Source organism: Lissotriton vulgaris, chromosome 5 (assembly GCF_964263255.1).
Source record: "Lissotriton vulgaris chromosome 5, aLisVul1.2, whole genome shotgun sequence".
NCBI classification, from domain to species: domain Eukaryota; kingdom Metazoa; phylum Chordata; class Amphibia; order Caudata; family Salamandridae; genus Lissotriton; species Lissotriton vulgaris.
Genome location: NC_141693.1, coordinates 824514394 through 824537957, shown reverse-complemented (window position 1 = coordinate 824537957; position 23564 = coordinate 824514394). Strand labels below are relative to the sequence as shown.

The window sequence follows — 23564 nt, the reverse complement described above, 5'->3', positions numbered from 1 at the left end:
CCAACCCTCCTCCCCTGCCTCGATACTGCCATAAACAAGGAGCATCTGTCATGGAAAAGAGCGCCTCAGACCCCCAACTGGGGAGCCCAGGGTCCCTCCTCCAATGGTTCCCAACCATCCCCTTAAACATCAACATGGGGTACAATTGTCTAGGCTGGACAGCCATATTGCGTATTGTATACAACTCAATACAGAATAAATAGGGCATTTCAAAATGGCAGACAATCAGCGGGGACCAAACTGAAAGACATTTAGCCATTGGAGTATTCAGGATGCCCGCTCAGGGCTGAAAGAGCAACAGTCGGATCCAGATCCGTCTGTCCGCCTATATTTTGTTCTTCGAGAAGGATTTCGCTGAGAGCTTCTGGAGGAGTCAGACTCCTGTGGCTGTGGGGAGTGAGGCTTCAGGTGAGCTCGATCATCAGTCCAGGAGAAAACAGCTTCAGGCGTGTCAAAAAAAATAAGACTTGGATTTAAAGAGAACGTAACCTAGCGGGATAGAGCAGTAAATATTAAATATTAAGGTCTTGCAGTCATCGTCTTGCTGCCGTGAAGGATTGACGTTGTTGTTGCACAAGGGGAGTATAATCCGGGAATATCATTATCGACCGGAAATCAAAGATAAGTTTGTCCTTGTGCAATGTAGCGAATTGTAGAACAGCATCTCTGTCTGCAGAGTTAAGTAACTTGGCGATAACTGGCCGTGGGCTCTCCCCTGAGGGAAGTTTCCTCATCAGTGCCTGATGGGCTCTCTCCTCCACGAAGCAAGTGTATAACACATCATCCGGTAGGAGATCTTTGAGCCATTGGGTGAGGAAGCGGTTCATGGAGCTACCTTTGCAACCCTCCAGAAAGCCCACAAAACGAAGGTTGTTGCACCTGGCGCTGCCTTCAGCGTTCTTCACCCGGGATGCCAGTTCTTGCGAAATCTCTGTCAATTTACTAACGCGCTGCTGCAGAGTATTCACCCTATCTTCAAAGGAAGACACGTGTCTCCGCTTCGGTAATGTGGTCTACTGCTTTCTCAGGTCCTAGTGAAGAAATAAGACCTCTGACCCCACCACACTGATTTTAGCATCTGGCGTGTCTCTGGCCTCTGTAATGGCCGCCAAGAGGGCCGCGTTGTCAGGTACAGACCCGCTCGGGCCCCTCCACCCATCATTGCGCATATTGGTCCAGCGAGCCCTGTTTGGAGCTCGCGCCGCCAGGTTTGTCCTTTCCCATAGTGGAGCCGAGGATTGGCCACTCCGAGGGTCCAAGAGGGCCACAGCCAGGAGCTCGGTGAGTCGTGCAGGGATGGTTGCCAGAGGATGCGATAACACTGATCAGCCGCACCCGGGGGCCTACCAGGGGGGGCACCGCCGGCCGTTCCTCACGGAATCTAGCCACTCCCGAGCCACAAGATGCACTGGGCCTATCCCAGCCGCTTCTGCAGCCCCCAGCAGCCAGCCAAGTAGGCACCTCTACCGAGACCAGACTCACTGGACTACCAGCCAGCGGCACACCCCACACTGCCCCCCCCCCCCCATGCCCAGGCTGATTCACCGGTTCAGGGAGTGCCTCACGGCTCCCCCGTATTCCACGGCACAGTCCAGGCCTAGCAGCGACGGTCACAAGGGACAATGTGGCCCTCAGTAGGTACAGCAGGTTCCACAAAGGGGGAAGGGCTGCTTCCTGGGCTCACCAAGCACCCATCGGGCCAGGAAGCTGTTAATGGCACTTGGGTCCGGATTGCAGGCAGCAAAGCACTGTGCCAGGCGGTAAAACAGCACAGCAGCTCCCCGCAGGATCTGGCTTCAATGCCACCCGAGACGAGGCCCAGGCGGAGATGTGCCACACCAGTAAGGAGGTCCTGGAGTGGAAACAAAGAGAAAAGGGGCCCTGCAGGACTAGCATGGTGCTCCACCTGCCCTCGCCCCCTGGAGGCCCAGCAAGGTCACCTCTCTACCAGCCAGCGCCTGGCCGCAGGTGAGCCCCGCCACCTGAGAAGGAAGGCCGACTCAGGCCAGGAGGCCCACCCACGACCAGGCCGCTGCCGGGGAACAGGGCAGCCACCACCTCACAAGCCCGCGAGGAGGCCTGGGGAGCAAACACCACCAGTAGCCCACACCCAGCCCCCCCCACACTGGAGTACCTCCTTACCTCGGACCCAATCTGGCCCCACATAGCCCTCAGTGGCGGATCGTCAGGGGCGAGAAAGAAGGCCGGCAGTGTCGGGCCGTGCCTGTGCCATGACCAGGGGAGCCTAGATGCACAACTCACGGCCCATGGCCGGCGCTCCAGTCCGCCGCTCCACACACGTTGCCCCGGATCAATACGTGATCCTGCCAATGTCCGATGCAATGTATTGAGGTGGATTTAGGTAGGATTATGCAGGATTAATGGCGTGGACGCACGGAGCTCGCTCAGGCAGCGTCCGCCATGTTGGCCGACCAAGCCACGCCCCCTATTATCACAACTTTTAAAATAAATAATAAAATGCATTACTTCTGATAGACATCTTTATAATACATAGAAAAACTAGGCACAGGTGAAATGTTACACTAGCATAATATTGCATAATTTCAGTAATTGAGCGTTACTCACGGTGTTCTAGATAATTGGACTGTGTTGTCTGCGTAAAGCAGTACGGGGATCGCTTGGCCCTCAACAAGCGGTGCATCAGCATTTATCAATTTCAACTCGGAATCCATGGCGTTAATAAAAAGGGAGAAAAGGAGTGGGGCAAGGACGCAGCCTTGCCTGATACCTGATATGACCTTGATGTTATTAGTACATTCCCCAGCTTGGCCAAATCGGATCTGGGCCGACAACTTACTATACAATCTGGCCAAAAAATAAATAATTGCAGCAGGGGCACCCAGATTTAGCAATGTGGTCCACAATAGGGCATGGTCCACCAGAGCAAATGCGCTGGAGAGGCCCGCAAAACAGAGGAATAACGAGCCCTGCTTGGCTCAAGTGTATTTACCAATAATTAAGTCTAAGTTAATACACTGCTCGATGGTCCCGAGGCCCTTGCGGAACCCGAATTGGGAGTCCGCGAGGATACCATTAACCTCTGCCCACTCCTCCAGTCATAACAGAAGCACCCTGCTCATTATTTTCAGGGATGAGTCTCGAAGGGAGATAGGGTGATAGTTCTTAGCCTCGCCTCTATCTCCCTTCTTGTAAATTGGTATGATTATGGACTCACCCCAAGCTGATGGTGTGCTTTCCTTAACTGCTGCGTTAAAAACCTGAGTCAAAAAAGGGCCCCATAAAAGTAAATCCGCTTTGCACATGTCGACCGGCACCCCGTCAGGCCCGGGGGCCTTCCCTCCCTTGCTATTCCGGATAGCATTATCAGCCTCTAGTGTTGTAATGTTAGGGGGTAAATTTGGGCCAAGTACTATAGCCCTAGAACATGTGGAATCTCCCCCCCCTCCCCCCCCCCCCGGGTTAAAAATACCAGTGAAGTGCAGAACCCAGCTTTCCTCACTGACCTGGGCAGATAATACGGGGAAATCTTCCAAATGTATCTCTACCGTAGACCACGTCTCTTGGAGACATGGTAAGTCGTAATTAATAACAGACTCCCTCCAACCAAGGGTCTCTTCCTTTTTTCACCAACCAGCGATATTCCAGCTCACTAGTTTATACCCAGTACCATGATGGCCATTCTCTGCTCCTATAAACTCCCCTGTAGGCATGAAAGGGAGTGCCTGTTTTGATAGATCGTCCATCACAACTGTTCCTTGGTTGAACTATAGTTGTTGACAGTTGCTCCACAAGGTTATCACACAAGGGGGTAATGGAGACCAACTGGTGGTTTGTCTCTGGTTCAACTATAGCCGTTGAAAGATGCTCTACAGGGACAGACTCTAATACGTCAGTACTTCCCACCACTTCTTCTTGATTTAAATCTGGGGTTCCTCCCATGGGTGACAACTCGACAACAGGGGGTAGTCAGTCTACTGCATCAAGACAGCTAAATCGATTATAATCGCAAAAGGGGACGAGGGTTGGCATAGGGGCTAATCTGCCGTCAAATCTTCTATTTCTTCCCCTACGGTCCACCCTTGTCCAGTCATCCGTGCCACTTCCGTAGGCCATATAGTTAGGGGGAAAAAAGAAGGACAATGGCAGTGTCTGGATGGTGGAGTCAAATGACCTATTAAAACCAGCACAAATATGGGAGACAGTTCAGGGGTCCCTAAAAATGACTGTTATGCAGTCCCCATTTATAGTCTTAGCTGTCTTACCCAACAAGGGCAACCTTCTTACCATAATAATTTCATTAGATAAGTGAGCCGGCAAGGGTCTGTTCCAGTTTAGCCATCTGACAACCTTGTTTTTAGAGAGCTATAAGATTCTCCTTCCCCCTCTTCAAGAGCAGGAGTGCCCGCCAAAACCACCATAAAACGGTTAGCTTCTGGTGGGAGGTCAGGTAGTCGTGATCTTTTAGCTCCTCAATCTTTTACTAACGCCGGCGGTGCAATATCACAATCATCGGCGTTCCCCTGGTTAACACTACCAATGGGCAGGGGGACAGGAGTCTGGTTAGGGGGTGCCTGAGGTACAGGATTAAGGCCTGGAGGACCAGGCAGACTACAATTAGGAATGGGTCTTCCACCATCTACAGAGGGTAATGACCCCCCGGTCTGGCATACAGGGATTAAGGCTACGCCCGGCTTGTTGGCCATACTAGAGTGTGTTAATAGAGCAGATGTAACTTTCTCAATATTAGCCAATCTAAGTTCAATTTGTTCCATTTTAGCTTCTAGGGGGAATAAAATTGATTTAAATAATACTCCCAGGCTTTCAATGGACAAATCGTTACCGGGCTGGGTCCACGAATGGATAACAGGGGGGGGGCATAGTTAAATCGACCAGCCCATTCACAGATTTCTTTGGCCCCACCATTGCCCTAGCTGATGGACTCAACATGTAATTACTTGCAACGTTTTACGCGAGCGCCTGACAAGGACGAATGGCCAGCATGAGAGCGGCTGTTTCTTGAAGTACTTGTGTTTTGTGTGTTAGGTTTGTAATCCCCATTCCTGCAATGCATTTGTATCAGGTTAAATTAATTTAGCAGTGCGTGGCTAAATAGACGACATATATGCTCACGTTATGCACCCCACTGAGTTATCCCCGTAATGTGCAGGCTTCAATTACCAAGTGTGACTCCATTTTGCATTTCGTAACCCCCATTAGGCTGCCTAGACTGTGCCCGAGTTAGGCCCCACTGACATATTGCGTGCCTCAGCAGAACACAGTATTTCGTTATTATTTCATCTGTAGTCCAAGGACTTGCTAATGAATAGGATATTCTGCCATTTCATGCCTACCTGAATGTGTAGCTTCTGCTCCCACGTTAGGAGATGCTGAGACCTAGCACTGTGGCCTTGGAGTCTTGATAACGTGTACCCATCTGGCAAGTCTTAGCTCACCCTGCTGTGCCTCTTTGATCATGTTCGGCCCAGGCCTGTATTTTTCCATTGTGGGCGTGGTTGGGAGCTTCACGAGAGGAATGATTATCCACTGTAGACTGTTGGGGGGCCAGTCCCTCAGCAAATATCTTAGGGTGCAGGTCATGATGGACTCCTCTGCAGAGTATTGCCAATAAACTAACTGTTTGTATTCTCTTCTGTCTGACCAACTCTTCATTCTTGGGAAGGCATAGCAGGTGGTTGTGAGTAACCCGCTTGGCCCCTAACGGCCACGTCCTTCATGTGCACCATATTTCAACCTGAAATGCATCCTCGCATCCAAAAAGGACTTGAGGACAGAATTTGCACTACAATGTAGCATTAATTGCCAGATTCGCATTTTGTGTAACTAAACATAATTTAGCTTAATTTTACCCACATTTCCCATGATTATGCAAAGGTAAATTATGTGAATGACATCTTATTCAACAAATGTAATCATTAAGGATATCTGAGGAAAGTATTAAATCAAGCTGAGACACGGAATGCTAAATTCATTAGTAAATCACTTCAAAAATAAATATTCTACACAAAATTGTCAATTTAAAAAAATCATTCTTAAACACTGTAAAGTTATGAATCTGGACAATGATTTGAAAGAAGATTTATCTGAAAATTCCTTTAGCTTACCTGAGAGACACCAATTTGAAAAAAATGATAATATCTTCAGAAGTGAAAAGAGGGTCCTATTACCAAAGATTTTTACTATGTGTAATCATGGTACATCTTTTTGAATTATGTGCGTTGTCAGAATGTGATTGAATTGAACATGGTCCCCTTCCATTTCCACTAGGTAAAAGTATTCAGCTAAGATGTTATACTACATGTGAAATAAAACATTGCATGCATAGTACTAAGGGGGTCATCAACTTTTGAGAAAAGTAGTATAAAACATTCAGTGGCTAAAATTAGGGGGATTATATCCCTTCATTTACACCGGATTAGAGGAGTACACCCCTTAAACATCATCATTGATACACTTTCCACTGGGCAAGTGTAGCAAAAAAACACTAAAGTGCTGAAAGTCAACGAATAAATGTGAAAAACACAGGAATGAGGGGGTAGTGAGGTGTTTGTTACTCTTTTTCATTTTTGTTTAATAAATTATTAATGAATACCACAGTTAATCATTGTTTGCATATATTCTAGTACCATTTTATATTGGGGGTTGCCATAACTCATGATTTTACATTAATGGTCTTGATTTGAAAGGCCCATGTTAGATGAAAGTGTGTTTCTGCTTGCTCTGCATAATCTTTTTCTCATTTCTGAAGCCAAGTTTCAACAGTTTTTCCATTAAAATGGTATTATTATTGTTAAATGCCGTGTGAAGGTCATTGAGTGTTATCATTGAATGAGCTGGACAGTAAACCTTAGCACCTGTGTGTGAGACAACCGGTGGTGATGAATCCTCCCTTGTGCAATATTTGTGAAGGCCATGATGCTGAAAATATCCCATTGTATGATTCATGAGAAGAGGTCCGTCACCTAGAGTTTTGTGAAAGCTTAGTTTTGATCGGTTCCATGTCTATGGAAACCATAAGGAGTGCCTATTTTGTTGAATTTAATAATGTTAATGGTGCATTGTTAAACAAAGACAGATTTGCTCTTGTCCACCTTGGACGGCAGACGCTGTTCTGCCACTCTTGAGACCCTAGGCTTATTTTATTTCTGCTGTTAGAGTTAATCTCTTGAGCAAGCACATTTCTTCTCTGTGTGGTTGAAACCTACATGTTGTTCTTCCTTAGGCTATAGTCTATTTTTGCTGACACCTGCTGTTTATACTTCCCTGACTCTTCTTCTGAAACCTAAGATTAAGGAGTTACCCTTCCGGGAACTGAATCTTTTATGATTTGCCTACAATAATCTTTACATAACTCGGCTTTATATTTGCTACTTTCATTTGCTTGTACTTTATTGACTTAAGCAGTAATCTGGTGATAATTGATTTATGACTAATCAGACATATTTGAGTTTGTAACTTTGCTAATCTGGTAATAAACCTTCATGGTTGTCGAATTACCACTTTGTCATTTTTATGAGGCAGAACGTGCTTCATTGTTATTGATATGTTGGTGAAATGTCAACGTGAAGCCTACATTTCTATCCACACGAATAAGTTGAGATTCTGAATTTGCACCAAGCCCCTTTGTATTGTGCAAACACAGTCCTTATCTGCTAGATCCGAGGTATCACCTACATTAATGCCTTACTTTGCATTTTTGACTTGTTGATTTCTTCCTTGTACAACAACTTCACAGTTACAGTTCGCTCACAAATTCTTAGAAAGGAGGAGAGCTGAAGGACAGATGTTCCTTTTACCTTATTCTCCTGAATTGGAAAGGAAATGAGCCCCTAACAAAGTTCAAAATTATGCTTGTAATGATGGTCCCTTTCTGCTCCCAAGTCTAATGAAAAAGGTTTGAATGGGTGTTTTCTGAGCAGTCTCTTGAAGCGTTATAAAGATTGGGACCACCCAAGGAAAAGTCAAATCCACTATGGCCTCGGCATCTTTCCTCATTGTTGGGAAACACATTCTGTGTCTGGGGTAATATCTATGTGTCTGTGTTCATTCCTGGCTCATGATGAGGCAGAGAGAATTCAGCCGAAGGAAAGAGTGGCGCAGGAGCTGAAAAGTTATGTACCTTGTCCTGTTTTGAAGGTTGTGATGGTTGTAACTATTGAGTTCTTTTCAGGAGCCTGTGGAGGCAAAGCTCTTTCTCCGCCATTTTTCTTTTTTCTTATGCAACAGAGAGGATGATAGTTGCTGTGGCTATGTTTGGTTCTGGTAGAAGGACCAGCAGAGATGTGTCTTTGCTCAAGACACATAACCTTTGCGTGAATAGTTGTTGTAGATAACGAATCAGCTGGAAAGCTTCTACACAAGTCTCTGAAGTAATTTGCCTTACCTTATTCAGTGACTGGTTGAATGTTCTGAGAGGAAATGCTCACGTTTTTAGTTTTTCCCTGCATATCTGGAGCATACCGTATAAGGTAATTTCAACTTGAACCTTAGGATAATTGGAATTATGAATGGTGAGCCCGGGATGTGGTTCACTCCTGGTTTTCGTCTGTTAAACAGGGGTTTGGTGTTTTCTATCATTCTGTAAGCTAACATTATTTGATGCAGACTGCAAGTGTGCATGTTTTTATCTTTTTCCTATTTAGGGATGATTGGTGTGATTGGATGTGTGAATCAGTGGGGTGCTGTCCTAGTTCTTCCAGCTTTGTTAATGTGATCATTGATTCAGGCGTGTTCCACATTTTCAGAAGTAAGGAATGGATAGTAATGAGTGAGCGGGCTGAAGAGGTTTTCGGTCTGGTGCCAATGCCCTCTGAAACTAGCCTCTTAGAGAGTGAGGTACATCTGAGAGATTTCTTCCAGAGTGCATGCAGAGAGGACAGATAAACAGCAGTCTATTTGATGAAAGCTCCATATTCGTTTTGTTACAGTTAGCTTACTTGCAACTCTTTCAGATAAAGCTCGCATGATACACCTGTGCCTCTTTTGTTTCTTGGTCTTCTAGTCTAGAAGATTCCTGATGTTGCCTTCTTACCTCGGTTGCCTTAGACTAAGGCCTGTTTATTATGAAAATGGACATAAAGTGCCCTGAGAGCTATTGTTGTCTTCTTTAGTAGTCGTTACAGACTTGTTTTCTTTCTTACCTGTCCAAGAATAGAGTTATAATGCATACCCAGCACCTGGTGAACGTTTTTTTCCCGTGGTGTGCTCACCATCATGAGTGTAATAATTGTTACCTTTTTTTTGGTATTTGCCATACATTTTCATATGGGGAATACTTTTTACGAACTCACTATTCTGACCCTTGTTCAGTATCATGGTACACGGATAGTGCAAATATATGTTAAGGTCACAAAGATGAAGGCTCCTGGTTCATTCCTTGTTACCTACTGTAAAGTAAAGATTATTTTGCCAGGTCTGATTACATGGCCTTAAAGACTCACCAGAGTAAACCTTCCATATGCTACTTTTCTTCTTGCATGTCTGTCACACCTTATGGAATTCTCTGTGAAGATAGATATATTTGTAGTGTGTATTACCCTTTAGAAAGTAAGTGCCTAATTGTGAATTGTCTCGTTGCAGAAAGGAAATATTTTCATAACGGATTACAAATTACTTGACGGTATCCCTGCCAATACAACGGATCCAAAAACTGCACAGTACATAGCTGCTCCAATATGCTTGCTGTACAAGAACATTGAAAACAAGATTGTCCCTATTGCTATCCAGGTAAGTTTAGCTATGTATTTTGAGCCTTTATGCAACTGTTTTATGGTACTTCAAGTCTGTGCTGGACAATAATCTAGAAAATGGATGAAAGGACACTTTAATGTAGGTCGTACATCATTTTAAATATGGAAGTAGAGAATACTAGTTTAATTGTGGCTACAGGCATTTAATTAAGGAGAGATTTGTTTCAAGTTAATGAATTTAATTAGACTAATCACAGATGACCTGTTGTTTTAACAAATGGTCAACCTGAAAGGATATTTGGAGTATTTAACGTAGACAAAGGGAGAGTTTGATAGATGGGTGGTAACTAATATATGGAATGTGATTTATCCCCACACAGTGATAGTAGAATAATGGGAATTACACTTGAGGATTCGCGATTTAGTATTTGCTCCAGAAATCAGGGGACATTTAGTAACCAGCCAATACTAAAGGCCGTCCGGGGTTTTGCAATTTGTCTTCCATCAACTTTTGGTTCATTAGCTGCATTTAGAACATTTGCCATATTACTTCTCACCCCAGTATTAGCCATCCACTTCCTCCTCCACTGTGTGCCCTCTTCTGTCCTCAAAGGGGTGTTTTCGATGCTTTGTTTTGAAGCAAGAAACCAGAGCATGCAACATTCCAGTTTTAAATGTGTTTTATTGGCAGGACGTGTGTTCTTGTGTCAAAAATTGACATAAGAACGCTTTTTTACTAAAATAAAGCAATAAATGATAGATTGCATAGTTACGTATATTTTGCATAATATCCCTAAATTTCCACATACTTACTTGAAAACAAAGCAAATGTGGCACACCCCTACACAGGTCAGCTCTATATAACGTACTAGAACTTGGAAGTTGGATGTTTACCCTCCATCCTGTACACACCACTCTCCATGAACTCTGTACTCACTGCTGATCCTGCACTCTGCATGCACCACTCACCCCACATTCACACAACGCAACTCATACCCTGCATGCTATAAACATGGTTTGTTTTGCACTCACGTAGGGAAACCTCTTGTGCAGCACTCACATAGACCACGTATCACTTTTATCCACATGGGCACACCTCTCGCCCTTTACTCACTGAGTCGCACTACTCACCCTGCACTCACACAGTCACAAAACCTTTTACTGTGAACATAATACACACTTACACACTGCTCACCATGCAGTCATAGTGCTCTCTCCCTGCATTCACAGATCCTCACAGCATGCTGTACACAAACACAGTTGCACCGCTCGCAGTGCATTCTCACTAGCAGACTGCTAACCCGGGACTCACACTGGAACAGGGCTCACCTTGCACTCTGAACACACTGCTTTCCTGCACTCTGTACAAACCGCTCACCCTACCTACTGCTCACCCTGAACTCTATGCACTGGCAGAAGCAAGCCAATGACCATGATAGGCACCCTGCTCTTCCAAAATTATTTACACACCACCCACACTGCACATTGTACACATATCTGATTCTGCATTCACACAGAACAACCCTTACATTGCATTATATACACATAACACACTCTATACACACACCGCTGTCCCTGCACTTTACACACACACACTACTCTCCCTGCACTCACAGAGGCCTATGTCTTATACATAATAACTTTGTTCACACTGCTCACCCTGCACTTTGACACACGATCACCCTGCACTCTAAATATTGCCCACCCTGCAATCATACAGGCACATCCCTCACCCCCTACACTTACAAAGGCAGACTGTTCGTACTGCACTCGAACAGGCACAACTCTGTCAACACTGCTCATCGTGCATTTTATTCAAAATACTCAGTATGCATTTTACATGCTGCTTACCATGCAACGTATGCACGCCGCTCAACCTGCATTCAACGCAGACCACTAACCCTGCACTCACAGAGGCAACCCACTCAACCAGAGGGGCACACGGACCTCCCAGTATGCTCAGAGGCACACCACTAACTCTGCATTCACAAACCCACACGACTCACATGTCACTCAAACAGACACACTGCTCACCCTGCACTCTATACACGCTGTCCACCCTGCACTCTCTATAGACAGTTCATCTTGCATTCATAAGGCACAACCTTACACTGCATTTTGTACACCCTACTCATGCTGCACTCTACACACACCATTTGCCCTGTTACTCTCAGAGACACACCACACATCCTGCACTTGCAGACCCACACCAATTACTTTGTATTCACACAGGCACACAGCTCACCCTGGACTTTGTGCACACTGCCCACCCTGCATTCACTTGGCTCAACCCTTACACTGCATTAAAAACATACTTCCCTCTGCTCTCTGTATACACTACTCTGTTGGTACTTGCAGAAGCCCTGCTCTTACCCTGAACTTTGCACATACTGCTTACCAGGCATTTTGACACACCAGTCACCCTGCACTCTGCCCCCACCACTCACCCTGCACTCATACAGGTAAAACAGTCACTGATAGGAGGATGAGGATGCCATATAGTCAACCAATCTAACCCTGCAGCCAGCCGTCTACAGCAGCACACTACAGTTCATGCCCGTAGGTGCTGTAACACTTCACAGGATTCTAGGTCTTGCGCGACTGCAGAACACCAGGCAGTGTATGATGGGCTTGAGGAGTCGATGATGCAGGTTCAGCACCTGGAGCACAAACAAAGTAAAATGGGCAACCGGAAATTGCAGACCATGCAACATTCCATTACTGTTGGGTTCAACCTGGTGGTCAATCAGTTGGCAGACAATCAGACCAGGATGGACAGAAGAATAGATATTCTGACAAGTGCCCTTGAGAAACGCTGCACTCAGATGTCAGAGGACAATAGCACTCAAAGGTGCATAGTGAGGAGTAGTGTTGTGTGCATGGATGCCTTGACTAGGTCCATTGGTAGGCTCGCAAAAGCCACTGCTACCCTATCTAAGCATACTGTGATGTTACAAGTGGAAATGAGCTACTGCAGTAGAGGCAATCAAAACTGTGCAGTCTGCTGGTGGTGTGGGTACAGAGGCTCCTGTTAGTAAGGAATTGTCCATCATCAGCAGTATCTCTGCTACAGATCCATGTGTGCTTTGACACAGTAGCCGCCGCACTCCTGTGCCTCAACATGGTGGCACATCACATTCTGGATGCAGACACAAAGTAATTGAGGGATGCCAATAAGGGAGTGGCTATATTTGTTTTTTTCATTTATTGTCGGTGCTGTAACTGATGTACGTGTTGACTTCATGGTGTAGAAATTCATGGCAATGACAGCTTGTCTGTCAACTGTTTCGTAATACCTGACATTAAAGGTATCTTTACTTTGAGCAATCAATGAAGTGTGGTCCCATTTTGTTACAGTACTGTGGATAAGAAAACATCTTACCTTGAGAGGTAATGTGTAGTATTGTGGTCCCCAAGCCTTCTCTTCACCAATGCGCTGCTCTCCTCAGTTGGCTGCTGAACAGGTGAGCCTCTGTATCAGATTCGGACACCGCAATGTGTACGCACCTCCTGCAGGCAATATTGTGTAGGATGGCACACTTTGCTTTAATCTTATCAGCAGTTTCTGGTATATATTGTAAGCCACCTTCACTCTTATGATGGCAGCGAAAACATGATTTGAGTTCAGTTCATCCGCTCCACAACTGAATTGCCCTCAGGTCGATATGGAGACAAGAATTGTACCTGCACTCCCAAGAACTTCATCGCATTCCAGTAAGCCTTAGAGGCAAGTGCCGGACCTTGGTCAGAATGGAAAGTGCCACAGGCAAATGTCCCGACAAAGACACGCAAATCCTTAATAACGTTCGAGCGTGAGCACTGCGTTGCGGCCAGACACAAAGGAACCTTGTGCATGAATTCACTGTTGCAAAATATGTTTAAATGCAGTGTCTGATGTCAAAGGACCACAGCGATCAAGGTAAAGGCAGCCAAAGGGCTGATTAGAAATGTAAAGTTGAGTATGTGGTGGGCATGAAACAGTACAAGGGTTAATTTGATGACAAATGTTACAAGAAAGAACATATTTACGTGGCTATTGATATAAACCATGCCACCAGAAACGTTGTGGTAACAGAGAAATTGTCGCAGTCACTCCAGCATAGGCAGATGCCACGTCCTCATGTGCTGAAGGTAAAGGTGGGTAACCCAATATACCCTTGCGGGCTTGGGCAGTGAAATCGTTTAAAGGAAAATTGCCAGCAAGGGGTTTGCTTGTGGATCTGTGTTTGGACAGTCTAGCACAGTCTGTATTCCTTAGACTTAGCAACTGAGTGAAACAGTGACTGTAGAAAATCTTATGAATCTGTCTACCCAAAACTATAGAGACTACCACACTAGCCCCATAGAAATGCAATGATTTGGACAGATCCTAATTCAACAACAAGTTTTATGCTTTCTGACAATGAATGAAAACTTTAAGCACAAAAGAACAAGAGAAGCAACACGAAAAGGTTATTTTTTTGGAAAAATTATTATTTTTATATTGAAATAAATCAATGAAAATCAAGGGTGTACAGTGATAAACAATTGCATGTGTTTCTATATATATGCCCTAATCTATAGTAATATGATAGCAACACGTTCTGGAACCAATTGTTAATTTTAAATATGTTTTTTATAGGGGTCATCCATATTGCATTATTCTGTTGTCCTGATGATGGTCTCTGGATTATTCCACTGAGACCGAAACGTCGACTCTTCAATCCAAGTCTACCTTCATATTTTACATCTGGCTCTCTATTTACCATCCTGGAAAGAAGTCAATTTAATTTAATTTATTCCTGACTGGATTGTTTTCTTCTGTACTTATGGATTGTTTTTTTCAGTTCCATTTACTTTAGAAACACATGCAATTGTTTATCACTGTACACCCTTGATTTTCATTGATTTATTTCAATATAAAAATAATAATTTTTCCAAAAAAATAACCTTTTCGTGTTGCTTCTCTTGTTCTTTTGTGCTTAAAGTTTTCATTCATTGTCAGAAAGCATAAAACTTGTTGTTCAATTAGGATCTGTCCAAATCATTGCATTTCTATGGGGCTAGTGTGGTAGTCTCTATAGTTTTGGGTAGACAGATTCATAAGATTTTCTACAGTCACTGTTTCACTCAGTTGCTAAGTCTAAGGAATACAGACTGTGCTAGACTGTCCAAACACAGATCCACAAGCAAACCCCTTGCTGGCAATTTTCCTTTAAACGTCCTCATGTGCGGCAATAATTAAAGAAAGTCTGCGGTCCACTTTGGGAATCAGCCGATCCCCAACGGACGGAATCGTTGTGTATAGGACTTGATCAGAAGACAAGTAATATGAGTAATGTGAAATAAAACCTTGGGGGAACTGTGTCCCCTCCTTCATCACAGCTATAGCCGCAAGAATATCATCATCAATTTTAGACATAGACCTGGTGACTGCTGCTACTGAACATGTGACTACTGCAGATTTGTCTGGCTCATCAGCCAAAAAATTACCAACATCATGTGCTCCCACATGCTGATGTCCTAAAGTATGATTAGCATGTGTGAGTGGCAAACGTTCCTTCAGAGCGGCCCCTCGGAACCAAAACGTTTTATGCTTAATTGCACTATCATGATAATCATTCTGTGACCAAAAGAACAAGTTGACAATTAAAGGATTTTACCTAGTAGAAAGAATCACACATTATAAGCGTGGGAAATTCGGGATCAGCAAATTCTAAGGCTAAAACTAAAGCACATAACTCAGCTAGTTGAGCCACACAGTCACCAAGGGATTGTGTGTGCACCAAGGAGGATTGAAAATCCCCATCATCAATCGCAGCTGCCACAATTGCACAGGCAGCCGAATAAACATGCTTAGAACCAACAGCAGGTTAGGCCGAACCGTCGGTGTAAATGATACATTCGTACTGATTAAGAGGAAGCAAAGACAACGGCGCAGGATGAACATGTTCATATGGTAAGAGCTCCTGTGTCTGCAAAGAAGGGTCAAAGATAAAACCAGCCGATGTCACTGAACTTGCCCATTGAATCCAACAAGGATGTAAGCCTAAGAATTTAGAACACACACCTTTGTGACAACTTCTAGAGAAGGCACGGGCGAGAGCATGAGAATGCATTTCCCCTGTGCCAGAGAGCGTTCCTTCAGGATTTGCCTTCTGAACAGCGATAAAAAAAATTCAGTAGAGGAAAAATTCAAATCATCAGCAGCGTACAAATGTGATTTGTAAGCAAAGGGGACCATGTCCTCTTCATTGAATGTCAACTAAGTGAAACCTAACGTCCCTGGTACATTCCTTAAGACCAAATTTGTAGAATCATCTTGTGTTAGCAAGAAGTTGGTCCCAAGCAGATCAGACTGCAAAGTCAAAAAAGAGGGTTGTATCAATGCGTTAAGCGGTTTGATATGCTGAGCATATTCAGGAATGTATGTCCTCCCAAAATTTTAAAAGCCCAGCAAAGATAGCAATTTTTTTAGATGGATGTTGCAATTGAGCACATTTCTCCAGAAAGTGGGGGGCCAACCCCCTACCTTCATTATTGAGTTCATAGCCAAGAAAAGAACTGCCAAGAAGGCAACATGAGATTTAGTTAAATTGAATTTGTAACCTAAGTCAACAAAATGTGTGATAATGCAGTCTACACAAAAGAGATGCAGATTTAATTCATCATCCATCAAGTAAATGTCATCAATGTAAGAAAAAGCATCTGGATCTGCTGCAAACACACCTGGGTTATTTTATATCCCATAGGCAATCTTGCATATCTTTTTTGATTGCCTAATTCACTGAATGCTGTCAAGTCACTGCTCTCAGGAGGTAATGTGTGACTGAAAAATCCATTGGAAATATCCAAAGTAGTTTTATATTTATTTCTAACAATGTTGTTAACTAATGTAGTGCTATAGGTGTTCTGTACCACAAAGGTACGAATATGACTGTTCAAATGTCTGTAATGCAAAACTATACAATATGAACTGTCTGGTTTTAATATTGGAAAAAGAAGATTATTCATTGAAGATACACAGGGTTCAATCACACCCTGAAACTTCAACTGGGTAAGAGTGTCACTAACGGACACTTTTGCATCACCTTTTATTTGGTACTGGGGTTGGGGCTACGATGTAAAACGTAAAGGAACCAAATGCTCCAGTGAATCTCTGTCCCAACCTACCTGATTGCAATATAATGCAGGAGCAAGGGCTAAAGCCCACTTTGAACCTGAAGCATAAGCAAGTTTAGTGTCCTTTGAGACATATTGAGAAAAAATCGAGAGAATAACATCCTCCCCTTAGAGGAAGAAAGAACAAATGGGGGAGGTCAATCCACCTCCTCAAACAGAATATCATAATAGTGCGTTTAATGTCACCTTCAATTTGGAGGCCTAGTTCATAGAGTCTATCAAGGGCAGCACCACAAGTGTCAGCTGTTTCCTTTGTAATGAAAGTATCAGTTGCTTTTGCCTCCAGACACTGGTGGAGTGCCTGCCCACACTATGGCAATCTCTGCCGCACTGCCGAGGAGGGTCACCGACTAACTCCTATCGAGGAGCAAGTTTCTCACCAACTGGGGCATAAATTGCTGTGACAACTGCAACTTTATTCTTTTATTCTTCTGAAATGGGGCACGATACGGAGGAGGTCCCTCCTGTTTGACTTTCACGTCAAACTGGCGCTGCGGGTCATGACTGGTTTGGGTAGACTCGCCTTGCCTGCGTTCTTGACGTCCCCTCAACCAAACTATTGATCCGATGATTCCTGAAAGGAATGAGGGGAACGAGGATCAGGGACCTGGAACATCTCCGGTGTCTTAATTTTCGAGCGGTCTTGCCAATCATCTCTGCGTTCAGAAGCGTCAGGTTGAGGCGGACCTGCACGTGAACCAGTCTTCAGTGTTGCTGCCACTTGCCGCTTGTTCCTAGCCTTTTTAGGAAAGACTGGACGACCCTCCTTTTCAGGAAGGGGCTTATTCTGCACTTGAGCTAACGGTTGAATTCCCAGGCTATTGCGTCCCAAAGAGGTATCGACATCCACAATAATAGACGTGAAGTGCTGCTGCTGATCCATGTCCCCCAGTGCGGCCAGTCGCTGGAACACTGCTTCACCTTTAATGTTGGCCAGAATAATTTCAGAGACAATAGGAAACATGCCCACTAATTTCATCCCCAAATCCTGGGCTGGGCCAGCCCTATGTACATCTTGAACCATCTTTAGAACGCTCATGGAAGGGATGCCAAAGCACAGTGTATACACTGTAGCAAACACAGTCCCCCAGGTGGTGCAGTCAGCTAAAGTAGGAATTAGACCACTCGGCAAACTCATTGTCAGGATCCTGTGATTGTCACCAAGAGTCATATGTAGAAAAACAACCTCGAGCTCCTCAAATTTCTATGCTAGCCAAAATGGCAAGTCATCACGATTTTGAGGACGTTTGCCCATTACTGAGTTAATCAGCACAGGACTTATAACCAAACCACCGTGTCCATGCAGTGGAGGAGTGGCTCCAGCCGGAGCCACATAAATGACCATATGGCAGAAACTGTATGACACTTCTATGTTTGTGAATCAATATCGTAGGTAGCTGACGAAGCTCTGCAAGAGTAACATTCATATCATTCGGATGTGGTGTAAAACCAGCCAAAACCGGACAAGTGGCCCCATCGATAGACAAGGGGCCCAAATGAACAGCAGTAACAGGATGAGGAAGTGCGCCAATAAACGAAATGATATGCTCCCAGGCTTTCAACAGAACTTCAATTAAAGCATAAGGATGATACACAAACGGAACCGCAGCTCCTGTGTATTTGTGAAATAAATTATCATTCCCATTTACCACAGGAAAGGTAACCCAAGAGTAGAAACCCTTGTAGTGATGAGCAGCATCTGCATTAACAACAAAAATAATATTTGCCTCAGCAATGGGGTCTCCATGACCAGTTAAAAACGCTGTAACAACAGCGTGGTTAGGAGCCGCAATAGTGACAGCCATGATAGACACTAAAAAGAAAGCAAGAAAAACGGTAGGGAAACATTGGGTCAAAAGAAATACCTATTTACATCCATAGCTTGAAAAATCTATGAACACGAAATATAGGAGGCCTAGACCTCTCACCACAGACATCTCCGTAAACGGGCAAGAGAGGTTGTGGACAACACAAGCACTACTCAGGGGTCTCGTGAATAAGTACCAGATCAAACATTGGTGGCGCCATATTGCAGGGATTCTACCCAAGAACAGAACTATGCGTAGAATTATGGGACCTTAGTGAGTAGGGACAAAGTCATACTACCACCTGATTACCCATAAGCCTAGGACTGACTAGCTATAGTGTCTCACTTGCTCTCCTATTCACTCACAGAGAAACAAGTGATTAGACACCCCAGAGCACAACACTTCCAGATCTCTCAGGAATCGCAGTAACAAGACATACCCTTTTGCTCGCACTCTTGTACTTGTCCACAATAAGATCTGACAGAGGCACAGAACAGTTTAAAATATTTATTTTAACTAACATATCCTAACATGCAGTATACGTGCTACAACAAGCAGGAAAATGCATAATACAACTACAGTCAGCATAGCAGCTAGTCCATATATCATGAAGGGAGATGTCATAATGAAAAGGCAATGGAGAAAAGACTAAAGAGCCTAACCTCCCTCCCCTTGCTAAAAAGAATAATTATTATATATTAGAATGTCTCTGGGCTTTGTCTGCAGACCCCAAACCTTAGACTATAGACATTAGTTCTACATCATTAGTGCTGTCTCGCTCTTCTCTCTGGAAAGGTCCATCTCCAAGTGTGTGCTCCCTATGCGTGTATCCCTATAATACCAAAGTACAAGTTTCCAACAATAGCTTGTGAGAAAGTGCCCTCTTTCTGCATGGGTGTCCCCCTTTTTTGCTGAATTGCTGATGTGTTTTGACTGAGTGTGCCTTGGGCACCTGCTAATCAGGTACCCAGGGCCTATGTTCTTTCCCTAAAAGTGCATTAAAGCCTAAACCCAATTGGCATCTCTGGCCAGAGGTCAGCCCCTGGTAAATAGTACCACAGGTACCCAGGACACTGTGACCAAAGAAGGTCTCTAAAGTCTGCAGCACTTATTGTGCCACCCTTAGTGGTCCTGTACCATTGCACTCACACACTGCCTTTGCAGGCTGCGTGTTTTGGTGCAGAACAAAGTGAAGAGTTGACATGGCACACATCTCTGTGTGCCATGCCTACAACCCACTGCCCTGGCATAGATCAGTCACCCCTCTAGCTGGGTCCACTATACCTGAGCCCTGTACTCCTACAGTGTCTAAGTCCATTCTTAGACATTGTAAGTGCAGTGCTGCCATTAAGAGTATATGGTGCTTGGAGTTTGTTATTACGAACTCCACAGCACCATAATGCTACACTAAAAACTGAGAAGTTTGGTATCAAACTTCTCAGCACATTAAACCCACACTGATGCCAGTGTGGGATTTAATGAAAAATGCACACAAAGGGCATCTTAGAGATGCCCCCTGAAAACTAACCTACGACTAGTGTCCAGGCTGAGTGGCTGCTTTCAGCTGCTACCATCAGACATGTTTCTGGACCCCTGGGTCGAGAGCCTGCTGCTCTCTGGGGCGTGAAACAATGCACATCCTGGGACGAGGTGCCAAGCCTCCTTCCCGAAGCTGGGCAGGGTTCACGTAGGGGAAGTTTCAAAGGCTTGCCGCCTTTGTGCGTTTCCACAGGCCACTTGCTGCTTTCAGCAACTGGTCCCCATTGGTTCTGAACCCCACTTTGGACAGAAGAACCTGCGGGAAAAACAAGTGAGGAATAGAGGTGTGCCCACCTCTGCCAACGCCACCCCTCAGGTGGGGGAGGTGAGGTGAAGCAGAACTCTCAATCCCCGCCATCTTGCAGATGGGGGGACTCAGCCAACCGGGAATAAGGGTTATTCCCCCCTCCCACCTCACGGAAGGATCTCATTGGTCCCAACCTTATTACCTACCTGTAACACCCCTAAATCTAGTATTTAGAGGCAACCCTGAACCTTGCTTCCGCAGACAAGATAAAGTTCAAGGAAAAACAATGGTATAAAGTATCTACCTTCACTCAACTCTACTTGGACTACTGTTTTGTGTCACAAAAAAGGAATTAATCTAATGAATAAAATAGACCGACTGAGGGAAGGCACACATGCTTACACCCTTACTCCTTCCTCAGAACCAGTAACTAGAAAAGAAGAAGGACCAAACAGCCATGCCTAAGTTAACAAGAGGAAGACGCCCACTGACTTGGCCCCAGCCCTACCGGCTTGTCTCCACCTCAAACCTGCTCCTGCAAAATCCTGGTGTGTCCTGCAGCCAGCAACTGCGAAAACCCCGGAGGACCTGCCTGCCTTCAACCACAAAGACTTTGTCTCCCATGAACACTGGGCTTGTACATCTGCAACCTCTGGCTCCAGCCGGACACCGAGAATCCGCCCCACTCCGCACCCGGCATCCACAGCATGAGCTCAAGTGGGCAAACACCATGAGTAGGTCCCCTGGCGATCCTGACCCGAGATCTGGAGACCCCTGACCTGCCTCAAGCCTCCAGCCTATGCCTGCAGCCTAAATCCGGAAGGTCCCCTCTACCCCGACCAGGAGCTGGTAAGAAGATCCGACCCCAAAAGGCACCCCTGCACCCGACGACCCACGGCCTTAGGTGGCCAAACCGACGGTGCCTAACAAACCCCCAACTTCCCAACTTACCTCTCGAAGTGGTGTTTGCACTCAGAAGACCTTCGTCCCCAAGCCTGCAGTGCCTTTGCAATCCGGAGGTTCCCCATTGCAAACAACAGGGTGCCCGACATCAAAACAGCACCCTACTCCCGGCTGCCCTAGTGCCGCTGAGGGTGCACCTTTGGTGCTACTTTGTTTCCCCATTTGCCCTGAGCTAAAGCCCAGGAGCTTTACTCCCACAGCCAAGTGGCCTGCTCGCCAGCAGCCACCAACCGGAGGCCCATTGGATAACATTGGGCCTCAGCACTCTGCACCCAGCCTTTCTAGTGCCACTGAGGGTGTAACTAGAGTGCATCCTTGACCCTGGGGACCCCTGAGTTTTTTCCCAGAACCTTAACTCCCACTATCAAATACTTACCTCAAAACCGATGACCCTATTTTCCTCCATAGGATAACATTAACTCTTTTTCTTGGAAAAGTTTCTAAGTGTGGAGTTTGAAAACCTAAAGAAATTCTCAAACACTGAGGCATTAACTAGGGCTCAAAATAAATTTCCGCAAAAGTAAGGGGAGGCGGAACAGGAGGAGTTAAGGGCAGGAGTTAGTTTGGAGCAGGGAAGTAAGGAGATAAGGTGTATGCAAATAAATCTCCTCACCACACATGCTTGTCGATGTCGTTCTTTCATCCATGGCGACACTACACCCTGGCTTACTAACATCAAAGAGTCACCTCATGTACTCTGGCGGTCCGATCTCTCAGATTATCCTGCCACCTCTTGCCTCCCATCCAGGAATTCACTGAAGTTGCTTTACTGGGCAGTCACAGTGTCCAATGACACCTGGAAGGCTGCTTCCTCTAAGCTGGTCAGTGGCGTTCTTGATTTCAAGCTTTAGTGTGGGTATGAGTCATACTGGAATCAGGTGACAGTCCTCATGGATAGGAAGTTATTCTTTCAGTTCAGAGTGGGCGCTCTTCTGCTCAATCAATCAATCAATCAATCAATCAATCAATCACAGAATTTATATAGCGCACTGCTCACCCGGTAGGGTCTCAAGGCGCTGGGGGGAGGGGTTCGTTACTGCTCGAAAATCCAGGTCTTGAGTTGCTTCCTGAAGGAAAGATGGTCCTGGGTCAGCCGAAGGTGGATGGGGAGGGAGTTCCATGTCTTGGCTGCCAGGTAGGAGAAGGATCTTCCTCCGGCGGTGGCTCTGCGAATGCGTGGTATGGCGGCGAGGGCGAGGCTGGTTGATCGTAGCTGGCGGGTGGCCGTGTAGAAAGTCAGGCGGTTGTTGAGGTATTTGGGGCCTAGGTCGTGGAGAGCCTTGTGTGCGTGGGTGAGAAGTCTGAACGTGATCCTCTTGCTGACGGGGAAGCAGTGCAGGTCTTTCAGGTGGCCGGAGATGTGGTTGTGTCGGGGGATGTCCAGGACGAGTCGTGCGGAGGCGTTCTGTATGCGCTGTAGTCTTTTCTGACGTTTGGCTGTAGTTCCGGCGTAGAGGGCGTTTCCATAGCCCAGACGGCTGGTGACGAGTGCCTGGGGGATCGTTTTCCTGGTTTCGGCGGGGATCCATCAGAAGATCTTACGGAGCATGCGCAGGGTGTTGAAGCAGGATGATGAGACGCATACCGGAGGACCCCCTGTAGAAGACCGGCATCTGACCGGAACCGATGGTGATGTGATTTACCGACATCGGCCACCATCACAATAAGGGCAGGAAGGAGAGTCTGACCCTGCCTTACTCTTTCTGCTCTACTGGAAACGAATATCAGGAAGAACCACCTGAAGTACTTATACTAATTTGGAAACCCTGTGAGGAGCAGGTCCGCGCACAGCATTCAGAAACTCAAATAAAGACAGGACTTATTTCCCAAACAGATGCAGAAACCATATGGATAAACTGAGTCCATCTTCATAATAAAACAGCAGGGGAGTTTTCTCCACCGCTATTATTAAATATTGAAATTCAAGAACCCCCTGATTTTAGTCATTGGTGTATGTAGTTGTTTTTTGTCTAGTTGGTTTTTGGCCCTGAAGAAGGTGATTTAAATATCAGCAGTCACCGAAACGTACGTAGGCCGTACGCATCAAAGACCCTCATATGTAAAATCAACTTGTAATATGTACAGAGAAAGAAGCAACCTTTTGTAAATAATGTTTAAACCAAAAAAGTGATTTGTTTTTAGGACTTCTCTCTCAAA

The 23564-nt window shown here is 45.3% G+C and overlaps 1 protein-coding gene across 1 annotated transcript in view; it reads left to right on the top strand.

Annotated features, from left to right (window-relative positions):
- Positions 1-23564, top strand: part of LOC147711652 (polyunsaturated fatty acid 5-lipoxygenase-like) — a 977760-nt gene that overhangs the window by 388452 nt on the left and 565744 nt on the right. The window contains exon 7 of the mRNA XM_086922317.1: positions 9580-9726. Within this exon, the coding sequence (XP_086778443.1) occupies positions 9580-9726 (147 nt within the window). The remainder of the gene's footprint in view (positions 1-9579; positions 9727-23564) is intronic.